Here is a 19,320-nt window from a genome sequence, read left to right as displayed (position 1 = left end):
AACACACCACAGACAGCCGAGCAGAATTATAGACAGAAAGCACAACAGAGCTCCTGGCCATTCCACTGCCTGAGATCTATTTCCACCATGACTATTATCTATTTTGATTTAAAAACCCTGTATGTAGGCATTACCTGTATAGTATGGCTTAAAAATATCAAGAGAAAGGTAACACAGTATGTACCAGTGCTGTGAGTTTTTCAGTTTCTCCTTCTCGTGCAGCTCCCAGGAGGAGTTCTTCGAGTTTTCTTTCTTCAGTCCTTTCTACAGCTAAGTACAAATAATAAATTAAAGCAACATCCTCCCATAGGAAAGTTTCTTTCATTGCTAGATTCCCAATGTAAAAGCAATTAACATTTGTGGGTCCTTCCCTCCTGAGAGGTCACAGATTTATATTCCCTAAACTTCAAGCCTGTTAGTTTCCAGAACAATATAGGCCAAGACCAGCTCAGCAGTAGAGCTGATGTTTTGCATAAGGTAAAGGGACCCCTGACCATTAGGTCCAGTCGTGGCCGACTTCTGGCGAACCAGAGCAGCGCACGGAAACGCCGTTTACCTTCCCGCCGGAGCGGTACCTATTTATCTACTTGCACTTTGACGTGCTTTCGAACTGCTAGGTTGGCAGGAGCTGGAACCAAACAACGGGAGCTCACCCCTTCACAGGGATTCAAACCGCCGACCTTCTGATCGGCAAGTCCCAGGCTCTGTGGTTTAACCCACGGCGCCACCCGCATCCCTATGTTTTGCATACATAAAGCCAAAAGTCCAGTCCCCAGCATTTTCCAGTTAAAAGGTCCTGGTAAGCAGGTTTTGGAGAGTCTCATGCAGGGAACACATTGCATCTCTGATTATCTGGATAGGCAGCTTTAACCGAACCTGCTTTCATACCCAGATCATATCCACAGGAACAGGTTTGTACACGCTCAGTTCATGCAAATGATGTCCACCCCCACGGCGTGCAGTCATAAGAGTGCAGCTATTTGGCAATAGTGCTATTAGCATTCATCTCTGCTTACAGAGGAATTCAATGGCAAATGCTAACCAACAAGGTTTATTTCTTTGAAATTAAGGGCAAACTGAAATTCTAGAAGACCAAGCAATGCCAAACTGAGCAACTCCTGCACTCAGTATCCTGCTAAGTAAGGGTTAACTCTAGATACAATATTGGATAGCGAAAGTCAATTTTATCATAATATAATCTTTATTATGTCTCTTCACAAAACATAGACTTTATCTGAATCATATCTAAGCAGGTTTGCTATCTACATAAGTACGGTAATACAATTTCTAATCATTCCAAGGCTTATGTGTGTGTATTAAAGATTAGAGAGTCTTAAAACAACTGCAGGGCTTTGACTATGTAGCCCCTCCACCAAAAAGAAAAACCGAAAAGAAATACAGAACATAAAGCTTGACAGAATTTTAGTGGAGCTTTCCCCAGTCAGCCATCCCAAAGGACTTCTATCCCAAATTACGTCATAAATGCCACAAACTAATGAGAGTGTGCCCTAAAACAAAATACTGGTGGATTTTATACTTTTAACAGCAGCTTTCCCCAGTAACACACTCTTTTTACATAAGACCCTTTGCTCACCTCTTCAATGCCCAAACAGTTCTTTCCTTCCCTTTTCCTGCTTCTGCCATACTACAACTCCCAGCAAGCTGTGCTTCTAGCCCTGTGAAGTAGAGACAGTACTATATCTAATATCATCTGTGCTGGGAATGCATCTTTTTAAAAAGGGAATGAGTTGTTAGAACCACTACAGAATTTGGCAGCAGTAGCAGAAGATATGGATAAGGCAAGTGACTCATTGAGCCCAGGTAAGGGCAGCCCTGGGAGATCAGACAAAGGTCCCACCTAGTGCCTGTTTCCAATAGCTGCTAGCCAAATCGTTCCAGAAACTGTGCAACTAGAAGGTGAAGGCATCTTACCTTCCCTGTTGCTTGTCTCCTGGTACTTGTAAATCAGAGTAACATGAAGGTTCAGCTTGACTGTCATTGTAAATAGCCACTGATAGACCTCTTCTTCTCCATAAATTTGTTCAAGTAGAGAGGTCATTATCATCATATATTGTGACAGGAAACTCTGTAAGTCTGAACTATGTGCCAATCTTTCACTCTCACACAGCATGTTGTCTCCCTCTCTTTCTCAAACCTGTGAAAGTTTTATCCTTTTCTAAGCACGAGTGTCTCTAGTTCTCACAAACTATTCTAGTGTAGGCAAGTTGTAACCTAGCTTTCTTCCCTGACTGTAGAAAAGTAGCCTATCAGAAGCAATTGATCACGTGGGAACTTTAGGTAGAACTGACATTTACATTGGCAAATACTAAACCCTCCACTTAAGTTTCAACAAACTGGTTATAGCTGACAAATCTACGTGGGAAAGGTGCATTGCATGATACTGCAGGCACCTTATTAAAATGCTAGTCAAGCTTCTGAAGTCAATGTTAGAAGTGACTCAAGTACACATTTCTCCTATCCTAGGACAGAAGAAGGAAACGTGCAATTGATGCCAGTATTAAAAAGAATGCTGATTCTGGGCTGCATCCAACATTAGTCCTACTCAGAGCAGGACCATGAAAATAAACTTGACTAGCTTAGGTCTATTAATTTCAGTGGGTTCATACCTAGTAGAACTTAGTGGATACAACTCCTTATTTCTAATGTCCTCAGACAATTCAAATAAAAGTTTCAACCCATGTTAGATTGTCTGCTGTGTGTCTCAGGGAATAGTGCCCCCTAAATTAACATTGGTCTCTGCCACAAACCTTAGGATATACACCATAAGTTGGAAAGTGTTTTGAGGTCTTCTAATTCGAAGGAACTCCTTGTATCACCTCAGGCAAATATGGCATATGAAACAATGCACAAGGGGTCTTTTATGTAAAAAGAGTATCCAATTCAAGGAAGCCACCCTAAACATAATCGGCAACATGTGGCTTAGAACATTCTTTACAAAAAAATAGAACTGGTTTCATAGGACACACAAATCATATATCTTATGAGATATTTTTTTAAAAAGTAATTTGGGATAAAGGACATTGTACTCGGTAAGCCCCACTAAAATCAGATTTGATTGTGTTTGTGTGTGTATATACCTTTCTGCGATAAATGGCACTTTACTGCCTTAAAAAACAACTGTGAAAGACTCAACATTTATTGAATACACCCATACAACAGCCCACCTATTGAAATGGTCAAAGATTGTATCACTTATGGAGGAAAGAAAACCCATCAAAGGCTCAATAACGTATTACCGTTGCAACTAAATTAGAAGTTCACACATGCAAAAAATCTTAAGTTATTTGGGTTATGCTACACAAGGCCATTGTCTCCTTTTACATCAGGCTCTTGGGAAAACCACAGATTTCTGGTGTGCTAATTGTGAACACTAACAGGGATGCTGCTAGGTAATTAATAGCTTCAAGGCACAGGTCCTTGGCAAAATTTGTATATCTATGTGTCAATGCAATGTCAGTGCAGAGGTTTATCATGTGAACCAGCAACTACCAAGAAGTTTTCTTCACATCATCAACACATTTCTAGTGTTGTAAAAGCTTTGCAGCAGGGTCTAATCGTGCGATACAGGATGTGTTCAATGCAGACATAGTTTCAAGCAGCCACGACAGTGTTTATCATTAGGGAAAAGAAGTGCTCTGTCACCTTGGCAAAATAGTCTCTAAGAAGAATGAAGACATCACCACTGTTCATACTGAATGACGCAGCAGCAAAGCATCTTTACCAGAATGCCAATTCTCTAAAGTTCATATATCTTACAGAATGGATACCTTCCAGCATCTCTCTTATTTCTTTATCATGTGTAACATCTTTTGCAGTTTGCCCATTCCCGTTAACAATGGAAGTATCGGCTTCGTATTCCAAAAGCAGCATAACTACCTCCTGAAAGACAAAGTTTTGTTGCATTATCTACAGAGACCTCTCCCTCCTTTTAGCCAGTTTACTTTTGCTTTGTACTTTTGGTCTTGGGAAGTGAATGCCACGTATAATTAAACAGAACAAACATTTCTAACGGGGAAATTACAAGGTGTCTGTGACAGGGAGAACAGTCACAAGGAACAATGGTACGCCTTTGAGAAGAGGCTGAAGTTGTTAATTTTACCTTCCGCCCGGTGAAAGCTGCACGATGCAGTGGGGTATCTCCCATGTCATTTAATACATTTACTTCAGCACCAGCCTATAAAGAAAGATTGTTTAGTAGCGCTTGGCATCCAAGAAAATTGGTTTCTGACCATTCACACAAACTCTATTCTTGCTTTCAATGGTGCATACTTCCACATAAAATCTGTTTTACTTGGAACAAAAAAATTCCTTCCAGTAGCACCTTAAAGACCAACTAAGTTAGTTCTTGGTATGAGCTTTCGTGTGCATGCACACTTCTTCAGATACACAGAAAATTGGTTTCTGACCATTCACACAAACTATTCTTGCTTTCAATGGTGCATACTTCCACATAAAATCTGTTTTACTTGGAACAAAAAAATTCCTTCCAGTAGCACCTTAAAGACCAACTAAGTTAGTTCTTGGTATGAGCTTTCGTGCATGCACACGAAAGCTCATACCAAGAACTAACTTAGTTGGTCTTTAAGGTGCTACTGGAAGGAATTTTTTTGTTTTGACTATGGCATACCAACTGCCATATCTGTAACTGTTTTACTTGGGACAGTGACAGGCTGTATTAGAATGACTGTGCTCCAAAATTTCTAATAGAAAGTTTAGCCAGTGTAGTAAAGACTTTCTCCATGCCAAACTCATTTTAATTTAAAATTTTCCAAAAGGTGGTTTGGCCAGCCTGCCTTACCCATGTCCACTTGCTATGCTCTGTGCTCAAGTGCAAGCTATATTGGTCTTGATCTGAGCTCTAAGCTCTCTGTGTTTGGGAAGGTAGCAATTCTCGTGTGCCAGTCTACTTCATCGCCACCTTTAATCCAGTTTGTTCAAATTGGATTCAGCTCATTTTCTTTCTCAAAAGGGTTACAAAGAGGTCAGATCAAGCTACACATGCAGCAGAACTAAATGGATTATGTGGTTTTAACAATTACATAGACATACAGAATTCAAAATTAGAGCCAGGAAGCCTAGATTTCATTCCGAACTCCTGCTGGTGACCTAAAGGCCTATGGGCTGACAGATTCAACTTGGTTTCTTATCTTTCAGACTCAGAAACCACCAATGCCATTTATTTTAAGTACTAGGATTAATGCTGAAAACCTTTAGCTGAAGGAGCACTCTTACTTGCATCAAGTGTCCTTTATACCTTCACAGATAAGTGACACAGCTTGAACATTTTAATCAGTTTGAAGCATGATCCTTTCTAGTCCACTGTAGTTGCTAAGAGTATCAACATGTTCTGCTTCATATGTGTGTGTGTGTGTGTGCGTGTATGTATGCATATACACATGCACGCACACACACACACACACACACACACACTTAAAGTAGCTCAATTATACTATTTGAAGAATATGTCAAGGGTTCCTGATTAGTGCACATAGTGGACATGGCCATCCTGCAAGGGGATGTTGGGTGTGATGAAGTGTTGAAGCTGGAAGGTTTGATAAAGATTCTGCCCAATTCATACCCACTATGTACCACAGGAAACACCTGCAGAGTGTAATGGGTACATAATAAACTTCTGCATAAGGTTTCAGCATCTAACTATTTAAACCTTTTGACCTACAAGTTAAACATTTCAGTGTTAAATGCTGATTTCGGTTGCACAGAAAATATTAATTCATTAGAAGATTACAAGTTTATACCTTCAGCAAATCCTTGACAACACTGGTGTGCCCAAAGTAACATGCAAGATGAAGAGGTGTCCATCCCAAGTTAGATTTGCTTCTGCCTAATGATACAATACAAAACACGACAAATCTGAACTACAGCATCCCTTCATGCAAGCAAAGTTATATCATCCAAGAAAACTGAAAAAGATCCTACATGATTCTGCACTGCACCAATTTAAGATGCTCTCACATGTGTTTGATAGAAATTTAATTTGTATCATCCTCAGTGAGAAGTAAAAGCACTGTAGCAGTTAGACTTGAGTTTCAGACAAGGACCAGGAAAACACAGGCTCCCCACTCAGCTGGGAAACCTTTGGCCATTCGCTATCTTTCAGCTTAACCTTAATCTCAAGAGGATTGCTGCTATGATAACGAACATATAGCATTCTTTGGAGGAAAGGTGACATTAAAAAAGAAGGCCGAGTTGCCGTGAGTTTCGCTAATGGCTTTAGCTTAGCTTCTGTCTGAGGGAGTAGATCATAATCCATCAAGGCATTTATTCAAAACATAGTTGGCACTTTTACAAAGCTGTTGTGCCAGATGAGACAAGGCCTTTCTGCTACCTTCTCAAAAATGTATCTTTTCCCGCAATGGATCCAAGAAGCTACACACCGTATTTTGATATGACATCTGGCCTGAAATATTCCAGTATATTTTACATTCTCCCAAGGACTACCAGAAGACCAATATTCTGCAGTAATGTATACATTTTGTTCCAATGAAGCCATGGTGTCAACACTTATAAATGTCCCAGGTGTTACTCAAAAGGCTGCCTATACTAACCTTTGCAGTTGATGTTAAAGATGGCCTCTCCTTTGTCCATAGTTCCCAGCAGCTGCCTGATGTCTTCACTGTGTCCATTTCTAGCATTGTGGAGAAGCTGCTGTTCTGCCTCAGTGTTCATCTCTACTAAAATACAGATAATTATTTTATTTATTTGTATAACTGATATCCCACCCCCTTTTCACTAAACAAAGGAGTACTCAGTGACAACATTCACGCAAAAAATAACAATTAGCAATTAAAAATACATTAGAACCCAGAACACAGAAACAGCATGAACATAAGGAAAGCACTGCTGAAATCGGAACAGAGGCCTATCATGGCAGTCCAACACCTTGATCCCAGAGGCTAATTTGAGCGCAATAGCACTCTCCCCTCTTGTGCTTCCCAGCAACCAAAAAGCACACCATCTCCAGTACTAGAGGTAGCACATAGTCTCATCTTCTATTTCATAATTCCCTTTTTATAGCCAACCAAGTTCATTACTACAAGATGTATTAATGCATGTCAATTCCACAGTTCAATTACGGTGCATATTTTAAACAGATTCTGCTATGTTAATTAACAAATAGAATTGCCTTTGCTTAATTAAGAACATTAGAATGACCTGCTGGATCAGGCTAGAAGCACATCCAATCCAGTATCCTGTTCTCACAGTGGCTGACTAGATGCCTATGGAAAGCCCATAAGGAAGACCAGATCACAACAACATTCCCCTGACTTGCGATTCCCAGAAACTGGTATTCAGAGCCATACTGCCTCTGAGAGTAGAAGCAGAACATTGTCATCATCGCTAGCAGCTGATTAAAGCCTTATCTTCTATTCATTTGTCAAATATTCTTTTAAAGCCATCCAAGTTGGTGGCCATCACTAATAACAACAACATAATTGTATACCACCCATCATCTGAAGATTCCAGGGCAGTGCACACCTGCTTTACCATTAATCAGTGGCGTAGCGTGGGGGGTGCCAGGGGTGCCGGCCGCACCGGGCGCAACATCTGGGGGGGCGCAAGTCCAGAGGGAAGGGACAAGTTCCTTCCTCCGCCGGGCTCCCCGCCGCCACCACCAGCCTTGCGCCCTAGCGCGCGCGCGCCCGCCGCCGCGGCTGCGCTCCACTCACTGCTCGCAGGAGGAGCAGCCGCTGCAGCAGCGCCGACGCCGCCACCAACGCCTGGCCGGGCACAGGCAGCCTCCACACCCCCCCGCCGCCATCCCCTCGGCCCAGCCACAGGCGGTGGCTGCTTCTGCCGACTGGGAGGGAGGAGCCAAACCCTCCGAGAGGAAGCCGGCGGGCGGGCGAGGGTCTCCCGGTGGAAGGGGGCGCCGCTGGCTCCGGCTCTCAGTGCAAGCCTCAGCCGCAGGGGGGCGGGGGCGGCGGGCGAGGACGGAGCGCGGCTGGAAGCCCCCGGACCAGGCTGGGGGGAGGAGAGGCGCTCGCCAAGCCCGGATCTGGAGCGCCTCGGAGCGCCCAAGGAGAGGAGAGGGCGGGGAGGCGCCCGAGGGGAGGGGGCTTCGGCTGCCTCGGCCCGCGGGGGCTCCGCAAATAATAAATTTAATAAATTCCTGCTGAGCCTTAAGGGGGGGTCCTTGGTTCCTTCACTCGCCCCCAGCCCCAATGGCGTAGCGTGGGGGGGTGCAGGGGGGCCGGCCGCAACATCTGGGGGGGGCGCGCTCACATTCGAGTGCTAAAATCCAGGGGTTAGGGGGCGCAAATTACTTGCCTTGCCCCGGGTGCTGACAACCCATGCTACGCCACTGCCATTAATAGTTATAACAATCCCAATGCAGCCTAGATTGCTGTTCCTAAACGGCTAAGAGCAGCATGGGGACAGTGATTTGGGCTGCATTGAGGTCATGGGTGGGAGGACGGCAAAGCATCCTCTCCTCAGTGATCCTGATGTAGCCAAAATCAATTGGCTGATCAGCTGGAAGGGGTTGCATGAAGACCATATGTCTGAGTGCAGTATCAACCAAAAGCAATGAATCTGCACTTGTTTAGAAATATTTTTAATAGGGTACACTAGCTCAGGTATTTAAAAAGTCCTGTATGGATGCATATGCAAGCAGCTCCATGTGCAGCCCATATTTTGACCATATGTGTACAGTTTTGTGCTCTCCAGAAGCTATTCTAGTACCCCTCAAATTTCAGAAATGGGTTTAGGGTCAGAGGAGCTTTCAGATGATCAGGAGGGCATGTAGGTGGTCTATGCACAATCCCTGTATATCAATAACTGTCTGACTAGCCATTACAAAGAATGTTGCTGGTGGCACAACCCCACATTTTGGACAATCAAAGTTGCAATATATAAACTTAACTGAATCTCTGCAAAATAGGACTTTGTAAGATTGGGGTATATCTCATCATCTAGGTTCATTTCAAGGGTCTATTTGTGACCAGTGTAAGTTGGTCAGAAATGTTTCCAGTGCCATTAAAAGTGTCATCTGGATTCTGCCGCTTCCAACGTATACATGGCATAGTTAAGATCCTTGCTGCAGATCTAACAGACAAGTTTGCACCTGCCTTCTCTTCATTCCATGACTCAGCATGACCTAGATGATTACCATTTAAGTTAAGCAGGTTTGTTTGGGCATTAATCAAAATTCTCAGTTTGTAGCAGAATGCAACTTAAGGGTTTCAAACAGAAAACTTACGAATTTCACATTTCTGTAGTGTCCTCAGGTGAACTAGACTGGCAATGTATTTATTTGCAAGAATTCCATTGGTTCAACAGAATGGTCCAAATACTCAGAAGTGTATTATTTAGGTTTATGGAGGCTTGCTAGTGCATGAAGAACTGGAAGTGCTGCTCTTGAAACATGCTTAAGTGTTCCAGGATATTATATTATTACTCTGCAACCCTCCCCACCTCCTCACACTCAAGGACTCACAAGGTAACAGCATATCTTCTAGAAACAGGCAGTTTAGTAACCTTTTCTACTCTGTAGAAGCCTCTCATTTAAGCAAAGCAGTATGCAGAAGATATTGTTCACAGTTGAGCAAATGTTGCACATCAGGATCTGTGATGAAGATATATTAAGGGGATGTCGTAGGAGAATTAGGAACATAGGTAGTTGCCTTATATCTAGATCCTTCTAGACAATAGTGAGCTAGTGGCTCACCAAGATTTCAGACAGGAGCATCCCAGCCCTACGTGAAGAAGTCAAAGAGTCAGCTTCAGAATTTTGCATAGAAATCGTGTACTCTGTCCACTGAGCTACAGTCCTTCCATGTTTGGTCCATTCTTCCCACCCCACCTCTCTTGCTTAACTGCAACCTCACTAATCAATTGCAGCATTATAATGAGTTTTAAAGATTTCCAGTATTCCACCACTCTAATCACTTGCAACCATGGGTGTAACCAGAGGGGCAAGCTGTAAAATAAAAATACTTAACTAACTGACCAATCACATCACAGATAGCTCAGTTCTGCTCCCCCAAACATAAATCCTGGCTTCACCCATGCTGAGAACTATCATAGAACAGGGCACATAGTGACTCCAATTTTGCCTTCTTATGCAATTCCTTATGAAGGAAGGTTTGGGCAATCATTGTGACTTCTGGCAGGTGATTAAAAGGTAAAGGTACCCCTGCCCGAACGGCCAGACTCTAGGGTTGTGCGCTCATCTCACTCTATAGGCCGGGAGCCAGCACTGTCCGCAGACACTTCCAGGTCACATGGCCAGTGTGACAAGCTGCATCTGGCGAGCCAGCACAGCACACGGAATGCCATTTACCTTCCCGCTGGTAAGCGGTCCCTATTTATCTACTTGCACCCGGGGGTGCTTTCGAACTGCTAGGTTGGCAGGCGCTGGGACCGAACGACAGGAGCACACCCCGCTGCGGGGATTCGAACCGCCGACCATGCAATCGGCAAGTCCTAGGCGCTGAGGTTTTACCCACAGCGCCACCCGTGTCCCCAGGGCAGGTGATTAGTTGCCAGTTATTCAGTCTTTGACTCATACAGCAAAAGCAGATCAGCACATGGGAGTATAGCAGCAAATCAAAGGGTACTTAGACCACCAGGATTGTACCTATAAACACTAGGGCAGCCTTTCTCAACCCTGGTTTCACAGATGATGTTGGACTACCACTTCCATTATCCATAGCAAGCAGGGGCAACAGTCAGGGATGATGGGAGTGGTAGTCCAACAACATATGGGAACCCAAGATTGAGAAAGTCTGGACTAGGGGAAGGGAACCACTAAAGCAGGGGTAGCCAACTTGGTGCTCTCTACAGACCATTGGACTAGAACTCCCCTCAGCCCCTGCCTGCATGGGCAGTACAGTGGTACCTCTGGTTATGAACTTAATTTGTTCCGGAGGTCCGTTCTTAACCTGAAACCGTTCTTAACTTGGCGTACCACTTTAGCTAATGGGGCCTCCCACTGCTGCCACACAATTTCTGTTCTCATCCTGAGGTAAAGTTCTTAACCTGAGGTACTACTTCTGTAACCCGAAGTGTTTGTAACCCGAGCTACCACTGTAGCTTGGAATTATGGAAGCTGCAGTCTAATAACATTTGCAGGGCACCATGTTGGCTACCCTTGCGTTAAAGTATGCAAATTATATAATACAATGGACCTAGCTATCATTTGGTAAGCTCTTTGGGAGACATGTCAATGTTTGAATGTGTTTGCATTGTGATCTTTCAGATCAGTGAGAGAGCTCCTATACATTGTTCTAGTAGATGGCATTGACTACTTTATCTTTAAATCTTGATAGTTCAGGGTTTCTGCATAATCAAGATCATGCTGGTGCTGCAGTCGCCACACTCCTAGAAAAAGGTTCAAAGTTTTGTTTTTAATCAAGTGATAAAAATATCCCATTGCATGTCAATCCTTGTATCCTCAAGGACTGAAAAAAGGAAATAGTATGAGGTTTAGTCTGGGTTTCTTTATTTTAGAAAAAGACACATTTCCACTGTAATGCTATCCTTTCCTTTTCAACTAGAACTAATGCTTTGATTTTAGCATGCTTGTTTTAGCTGAGACACTGACTTTTACTAATATCATGTGGCCGGATCTAAGTATCATGGGAGGGGGGCTGCATGTGACTCACTTGTAAGCTGCACATTATTCCCCATTGGTTTAGCAAGCAATGAAGCTGGCTTTGCTGCTGCAGATTTCATCCCATTTGTTCATCAATTAAGTGTTTAATGTTATATATATACATATATATATGTCTGTGTGTGTGTGTGTGTGTGTGTATTAGACTATATGGTTTTATTAGCTCTGTCTGCCTTAAAAAAATTAATCTGCTGCTGTTACTATTTCGTTTATTTACTACTACATTTAAACACACCCTTCCCGCAACAGTGTACATTGTTCTCCTTAATGTATGAAAACGTGGAAGAGTAGAATACTGTATGTATGTATGTATTACTACTACTACTACTACTACTACTACTACTACTACTAATGAAAATGCTAAAGTGGAAACACACCAGACTGAACATGATTTATTTAATTTCCCCTCTATGCAGTTTTTGGTGCGTGATCTTGAATTAAATGATGCCTTTTTTATCACACTCCCAAATTTTATGTGCCTCCACACTCCCAATTCAGCACTATAATAAATGGTTGAGATAATGGAAAGCATGCTGTGGAAATGCAGGCATGTTTTCTCATTGACCCAACTCTTTGTGCTGCCTGCAAGAAGGATATTAACTATGCAACTTGCACAGTTCAAACAGTCGTCTATGCCAATTGCTGTTTTATCTGTATGGACCAGATGGAAACAACACTAACTGAAGAACTGTGCAAGCTTAGACTACAGGAATTAGTGAAACAGTATCAGACCCTTAAACTGGAAAACTTCAAATGCATCCCCAAAATAAGCCCTGGTGAATTTAATGTGACTCGCTTGTACCAAGTCTAATATGCTAATTGTCATTTTTCTGCTGTAAGCTCACAGCTCTCCATTTGGTACAGTATTTGCATTTGCTGGATACAAATAAGAGTGATTGAAAGAACAGTGTAGAATTATTGCCTGAAAAGTAGGAGAAGAGTGACTAGAGGCTGCTGCTTTCCCCCCACCTCTGTAAAAAGGAGCAGAAACAATGGCAAACACAGAACTGTCAAGATCTCTAACCGTTGGATATGTTGAAAGAGTGCTGCTGGATCTGCATAATGCCAGTATGGGATGTTTCGTCATCTTTCCTGTTCAGGGGCGCCGACTTATAAAAAATATTGGGGGGGCCCATACCGGGGTCCTGCCCCGGGAAGTTTTATAAGATCCGCTCCCGGCCCGTTGCTGCTGCTGCCGCCCGCCTCGTGGCCCCCTCGCCAGCTGAGGGAGGGAGAGAGACCGAGAAGGAGAGAGATGCGTGGTGGGCAAGGCAAGTGCCCGCCGCGCCTTGCCTCCCACCGCCCCTCGTGCTGGCCGCCCCCTCCCCTCCCTTCCCCGCGCGCGCTCGCTCGCTCGCCCTCCTCACCCCAGCTCTTGGCCGTTCGCCCCAGGAACTCGCCGCTGTTGGGGTTGTAGATGAACCTCCGCCACTCGGCCATAGACTGGCTGAAGGGCTTCTCCTCCTCCTTGGCCAGAGAGAGAGAGAGAGAGAGAGAGAGAGAGAGAGAGGCTGGAAAGAGAGAGGGAGCTCGGAGGTTCGCGGGCGGCGGTTTTTCCCCTGCCGAAACAATAGCGGCTCCTCAGAACCGCTAAGTAACTCTCCCTCAGGCGCCCGGCGGTAGAGCAGAAGAGAGGAAAAGGAAAGAGGGGCTGGGCCAGTCGCACGCACCGAGCAAAACTACTCGCGCCGCCTCTTTTACTACCGTAATAATTATTTGTTTTAACTCATTACTGAATGTATTTTAAAAGGTAACTATCATCAAACAAGGAAAATAAAAAATACCAACATAATTTTGTGATTTTACAAAGCATAATATAACTACCTTATTTTTCGCTCCATAACACGCACCTGACCATAACACGCACATCGTTTTTAGAGGAGGAAAACAAGGGAAAAAAACATTCTGAATGAAACAGTGGATGTATCATTTTTGTGCTTCATGCTGTGGCCACAGACATGTGATCTGATGGTGAATTTGGGGTGACCCAATGCAAAAATCCTGAGGATCCATGTGGATCCATGTTTTGTAACCACGTTTTTGCACCATTGCAGCCCCAGGCAACAGTGGGTGCGTGATTTTGGGGGGGGCAGGCTGTAGCCATGGACATGCTATGTGCTCTGATGGTGAATTTGGGCTGACCCAATGCAAAGATCCTGAGGATCCATGTGGATCCATGTTTTGTAACCACGTTTTTGCACCATTGCAGCCCCAGGCAACAGTGGGTGCGTGATTTTTGGGGGGCAGGCTGTAGCCATGGACATGCTATGTGCTCTGATGGTGAATTTGGGCTGACCCAATGCAAAGATCCTGAGGATCCATGTAGATCCATGTTTTGTAACCACGTTTTTGCACCACTGTGACCCTAGGCAACAGTGGGTGCGTGATTTTTTTGGTGCAAGATGTAGCCATGGACATGCTATGTGATCTGATGGTGAATTTGGGGTGACCCAATGCAAAAATCCTGAGGATCCATGTGGATCCGTGCTTTGTAACCACGTTTTTGCACCATTGTGGCCCCAGGCCACAGTGGGTGCGTGATTTTTTTCGTGCAAGATGTAGCCATGGACATGCTATGTGATCTGATGGTGAATTTGGTGTGACCCAGTGCAAAGATCCTGTGGATCCATGCTTTGTAACCACGTTTTTGCACCATTGCAGCCCCAGGCAACAGTGGGTGCGTGATTTTTTTGGTGCAAGATGTAGCCATGGACATGCTATGTGATCTGATGGTGAATTTGGGGTGACCCAATGCAAAGATCCTGAGGATCCATGTGGATCCGTGCTTTGTAACCACGTTTTTGCACCACTGTGACCCTAGGCAACAGTGGGTGTGTGATTTTTTTGGTGCAAGATGTAGCCATGGACATGCTATGTGATCTGATGGTGAATTTGGGGTGACCCAATGCAAAGATTGGGTCTTTGCATTGGCTCCCGCTGCTCGGTCCCAGCGCCTGCCAACCTAGCAGTTCGAAAGCACCTCTGGGTGCAAGTAGATAAATAGGGACCGCTTACCAGCGGGAAGGTAAACGGCGTTTCCGTGTGCGGCTCTGGCTCGCCAGAGCAGCGATGTCACGCTGGCCACGTGACCCGGAAGTTTCTCCGGACAGCGCTGGCCCCTGGCCTCTTAAGTGAGATGGGCGCACAACCCCAGAGTCTGTCAAGACTGGCCCATACGGGCAGGGGTACCTTTACCTTTACCTAATGCAAAGATCCTGAGGATCCATGTGGATCCGTACTTTGTAACCAAGTTTTTGCACCACTGTGACCCTAGGCAACAGTGGGTGCGTGATTTTTTTGGTGCAAGATGTAGCCATGAACATGCTATGTGATCTGATGGTGAATTTGGGGTGACCCAATGCAAAAATCCTGAGGATCCATGTGGATCCGTGCTTTGTAACCACGTTTTTGCACCATTGTGGCCCCAGGCCACAGTGGGTGCGTGATTTTTTTCGTGCAGGCTGTAGCCATGGACATGCTATGTTATCTGATGAATTTGGTGTGGTTATCTGGTGAATTTGGTGTGACCCAGTGCAAAGATCCTGTGGATCCATGCTTTGTAACCACGTTTTTGCACCATTGCAGCCCCAGGCAACAGTGGGTGCGTGATTTTTTTGGTACAGACTGTAGCCATGGACATGTAATGTCATCTGATGGTGAATTTGGGGTGACCCAATGCAAAAATCCTGAGGATCCATGTGGAAGGAAGGGACAAGAGGGGTGTGCGGAGAAGCAGCTGGCTAAGAATGCAGGGGAGGAGTTTAACGGGGTGGGGGGGAGGAAAGGAAGGCAAAAGTCCCCCCCCCCAAGCCAGCCCTCTCTCTCTCTCCCCCACCTGCGAGTCCCTAGAGCACGGAGAGGAGGAGGTGGTGGGCTGGAGCCTGCACGCAGTGTGACTAGCATAGAATTAGAAGGAAGGACTCGATCCTTTCCTTAACCCTCTGCTTGCCAGGAGGGCAGGGGATTCCCTGCTCTTTGTTGAGTTTGAGCAAACGCAGCAACAGAAGCGGGAGGGCAGTAAGACCCTGAGGCAGAATGCAGGAAAGCAGCAGCTTCCGCCCTACCGCCCGATCTTATTTTTGCCCCGTGCTCCGGCTCCAGGGACCACACATTCGCTCAATAACACGTACAGACATTTCCCCTTAAATCTGCGTGTTATAGAGCGAAGTTTACGGTAATAATTTTCTTAAATTATTGGGGGGGCTGAGCCCCCCCAAACAAATTTTTGAGGGGGCTCGGGCCCCCTCAGGCCCCATGGAGTCGGCGCCTATGTTCCTGTTCCATGCAATGTTACACAGTCTCCATAAGGATCAAGGAACAGAATGCACTCTGTACAATGGCCTCACTCCTCAGTGATGGGCACGATAACACAAAACGCTGATCTTGCTAATAACAGTGCCCTGAAATCCCTGTTGCATGATTTATTTATTGCACCCACTGAATAAGAGGTGGTTTTAGAGCAGCACGACTGGTGTGGTTGCACTGGGTTACTCACTGCAGGGGGTGCCAAAACTATGCTATACAACAGAGCGCGGGGGGGCGGGGTTTGCCAAATTTTAGTGTTGCACAGTGCACCGCTGAAATTTGAAAGCCTAAAGGCTTTCTTAAGGCTTTCTTAAGGCCAGATAAGTTAGACTTTGTTATAGTGAGTTGTACTAATTTTTCATCTGCATTTTAAGTTTTCTAAAATTCTATGTCCATTCCCATTTTGGGAAACAGCATACCTAAGGAAATTAAGATTTACAGATAGTGAAAGGTTGTGAATGCAGTTTCTGTAAGCTAAATAAGATGGGTTTTGTGGTGCAAACAATAAAGTTTGCATTTCTGTTAAAGTAATGGAAAATCGATCAATTCTTGTAATGAATAGTAATAAAATCCTCTCCAGAACTGAGGACATCATTCTCATAACTATATGACAACTAACATAGATATAAGGTAGGGATATTTAATTAATATGGGTATTTAATTCTGGCTATGTCAAGAGAGTAAACCTGCATGTTATTGGTCTTATTTAAACTATGACTTAAAAGATCAAAACTTTAGCTTGTTGTACACATCTACACTCAGTAGCACAAATGTTCTGTGTAGGTTATTTTGAATATCCTAGGAATCATAACCTAACAAAAAAGTCAATGCATTGCAGGAAGCTAGAATGTGGTCCAAATTTAGAGTTTAGCTATTTTAGCAGAATCCTAAAGATTTGACTTGAATATTGTCAACTTTAAATGCTTTAACAGTTTCCTTGCAGTGACCAACTTGAGTAAGACCACAGCTATCAACTACATCACTGAATCTAACTGACTTGTAGAAAGGACCCTATTATCTCAAAACTAACAAACTATATGTACCCTTGCTACCCAAGAAATATTTTAATAAAACATTTAAAAACAAACTACATTATACTTGCTCCAGAGAAAAACAAAACAAGTTACAATGCCAATTTAGGTTAAAAAGAAGATAAGACACTGGTTAGAATACTCCATCTGTTTGAAAGTCTTCTCACTCCCTATCTTACATTTAACCATACACACAAAAAACACAAGAGCCAAAAAGTCCTGTGCGGATGTCTGAAAATATGTGTGTTCAGTCACTGTATAAATGGGCTTCCATTTTAATTTTAAATACACATTGGTTAATTATCATGTTCAACTGCACATCCATCATAATAGTTTCTGTGATGACTTCATGTTACAACTACAGTGGTACCTCGGGTTACATACACTTCAGGTTACAGACTCCGCTAACCCAGAAATAATTCCTCGGGTTAAGAACTTTGCTTCAGGATGAGAATAGAAATTGTGCTCCGGCAGCAGGAGGCCCCATTAGCTAAAGTGGTGCTTCAGGTTAAGAGCGGTTTCAGGTTAAGAACGGACCTTTGGAACGAATTAAGTACTTAACCCGAGGTACCACTGTACTTCCTTCCATATGCTCAGAGGTTTGATTATTATAGTTATCATAAAATAATAAAATCACAGAATTGTGCAGTTGGAGGGAATTCCAAGGGTCATCTATTTCAACCCCATGCAATGCAGGATAAACTACCTTAAGGAGAGATATGAATAAAACTCCATATTCTAGGACTGAACATACACACAGAACCTTAAGATACTAGTGTATGCATATCTATGATGAGTAACACGTGTACTAAAGGCACTTCATCGCACCATGAATGACCAACACCTTAGCAAAAAGCAGGAAACGAAATTCTGATGGGTTTGCAACCTCCTATGTCCCCCCCCCCATATCTTTTTCTCTGACAAAAAAACCGAGCCCAGCAAGTAAAGCTCCTCCTAAGATGCGACAGGCTTCAGGTACTAAAATCCCTCATGCTATGCTGCCACTTTTTCAGCGGTCCAATCCAAAAAGAGATAAAGGCTTGTTGGCTCCTCTGAACTTTCGAGTTCGCAAGGCAGCGAACTTAACCCGCAAAATTAAAGCATCTTGTCACACGTGACGGTTTTTGGGAGGGTGGAGGAACGCCCCCCGCCCGAGACGCGAGCAATTGCTATATAGCAGGACCCGCACTTCTGCGCAAAGCCGGCCCGGACCTCCTGCGCTGCTATTATTGCACATCCTGAGAGCGCAGCCAAGGGAGCGGCCCCGCCGCTTGCACTTGGCAGGAGCGCGCTCGCCACTTGCAACCCCCGGTCCCCGCCACTCCGAAGCGCGCTGCAGCTGCCAGCCAAGGGGGTGGGTGCTGCTGGGGAGCGGGGTTCAAGCAGGGCAGCACGCCCCGAGCGAGGCAGAAAGCGCACTCACAGGTTCTGGGAAGAAGGCGCAAACTCCCATCCCCAAACACAGAGTGAGGGGGAAGCTCCTCAGCTCTCCGCGCGCGCGGAAAGGAGGCGAGGGGGGGAAAGGAGGAGGGGGGTCTCTTTGGGCTTGCGCTTTCTACGCCTCCAACACCCCCCCTCCCCTCGTGTGTGCGCGCACTCTCCACCTCCCCTCTTTCTCTCACCGCTTCGGGCGGCGGCGCCAGGCCGGCAGCTGCGCAACCCTTTCCGACCAGCCGCGGTCCGCTCCGCGCCCCCCCCTCCCCTCGGCTTCTCTTGTAGTTCCCACTCCCGCGCACGTGACCGCGTGGCCCTCCCGGCCGCGCTCCTCCTCCTCCTGCCAAGATAAGAGGCTCCCGGGAGGCAGTGGCGAGAGCGGAGAGGCAAAGCTCCACCCAGCGGCGGAGGCGCGCGAGGCACTCGGCCGGCGCTGAGACACCGGCACCCCTTAGACGCCGCAGGTTTTGTTACCCCACCGCCCCGAGGAAGTAAGGGAACCGCGGGTGCTCCTGCCACCTTGTGAACAAGAGCAACACGTCTTTGCAACTAGGCTCCAAAGTCCCACCTGCCTCAGGCAGCGCGGCCGGTGCAGAGCATTTAGGGAAGTTTTACCTGGCAACATCTGGGTCACAGGTTCCTCATTCTCACCTTGAAGGGCTTGGGTTTAGGCAGGGAGGCAGGGGAGCAGCTGCCCCAGCCTGCCCCCTTAAAACAAGTAAATAAAATACCTTACTAAAAGTAGAAATAATCAGAATATTTGAAATTGAAATACAGTACTCGCTGGGGTCACTTCAATTATGTTGTGGCACATCCTAGTGAAGATGTTGACAGATTTTTCTGAGCACTTAGGGTGAAAAGAAAGTAATTTGAAACAACTGTTGTTGAGACATT

The 19,320-nt window shown here is 45.1% G+C and overlaps 1 protein-coding gene across 8 annotated transcripts in view; it reads right to left on the bottom strand.

Annotated features, from left to right (window-relative positions):
• Window positions 1–19,320, bottom strand: part of OSBPL1A (oxysterol binding protein like 1A) — a 162,891-nt gene that overhangs the window by 62,250 nt on the left and 81,321 nt on the right. For 4 of the 8 annotated variants that reach the window (XM_083748239.1, XM_083748236.1, XM_083748232.1 and 1 more), the window contains 5 exons: window positions 6,588–6,713; window positions 5,778–5,863; window positions 4,121–4,195; window positions 3,789–3,900; window positions 185–270 (listed from right to left, as the gene is read on the bottom strand). In XM_083748239.1, the coding sequence (XP_083604365.1) occupies window positions 185–270; window positions 3,789–3,900; window positions 4,121–4,195; window positions 5,778–5,863; window positions 6,588–6,708 (480 nt within the window). In that variant the 5' untranslated portion in view covers window positions 6,709–6,713. Of the gene's footprint in view, window positions 1–184; window positions 271–3,788; window positions 3,901–4,120; window positions 4,196–5,777; window positions 5,864–6,587; window positions 6,714–18,614; window positions 18,826–19,320 lie in introns of those variants that run through there. The other 4 variants (XM_083748234.1, XM_083748237.1, XM_083748235.1 and 1 more) reach the window with 2 other exon arrangements.

The sequence above is a fragment of the Podarcis gaigeae genome (assembly GCF_964106915.1).
Source record: "Podarcis gaigeae genome assembly, chromosome: 7".
Lineage (NCBI taxonomy): Eukaryota > Metazoa > Chordata > Lepidosauria > Squamata > Lacertidae > Podarcis > Podarcis gaigeae.
The sequence above is the reverse complement of the archived record's forward strand: the minus strand, read 5'-3'. Positions and strand labels throughout refer to the sequence as shown.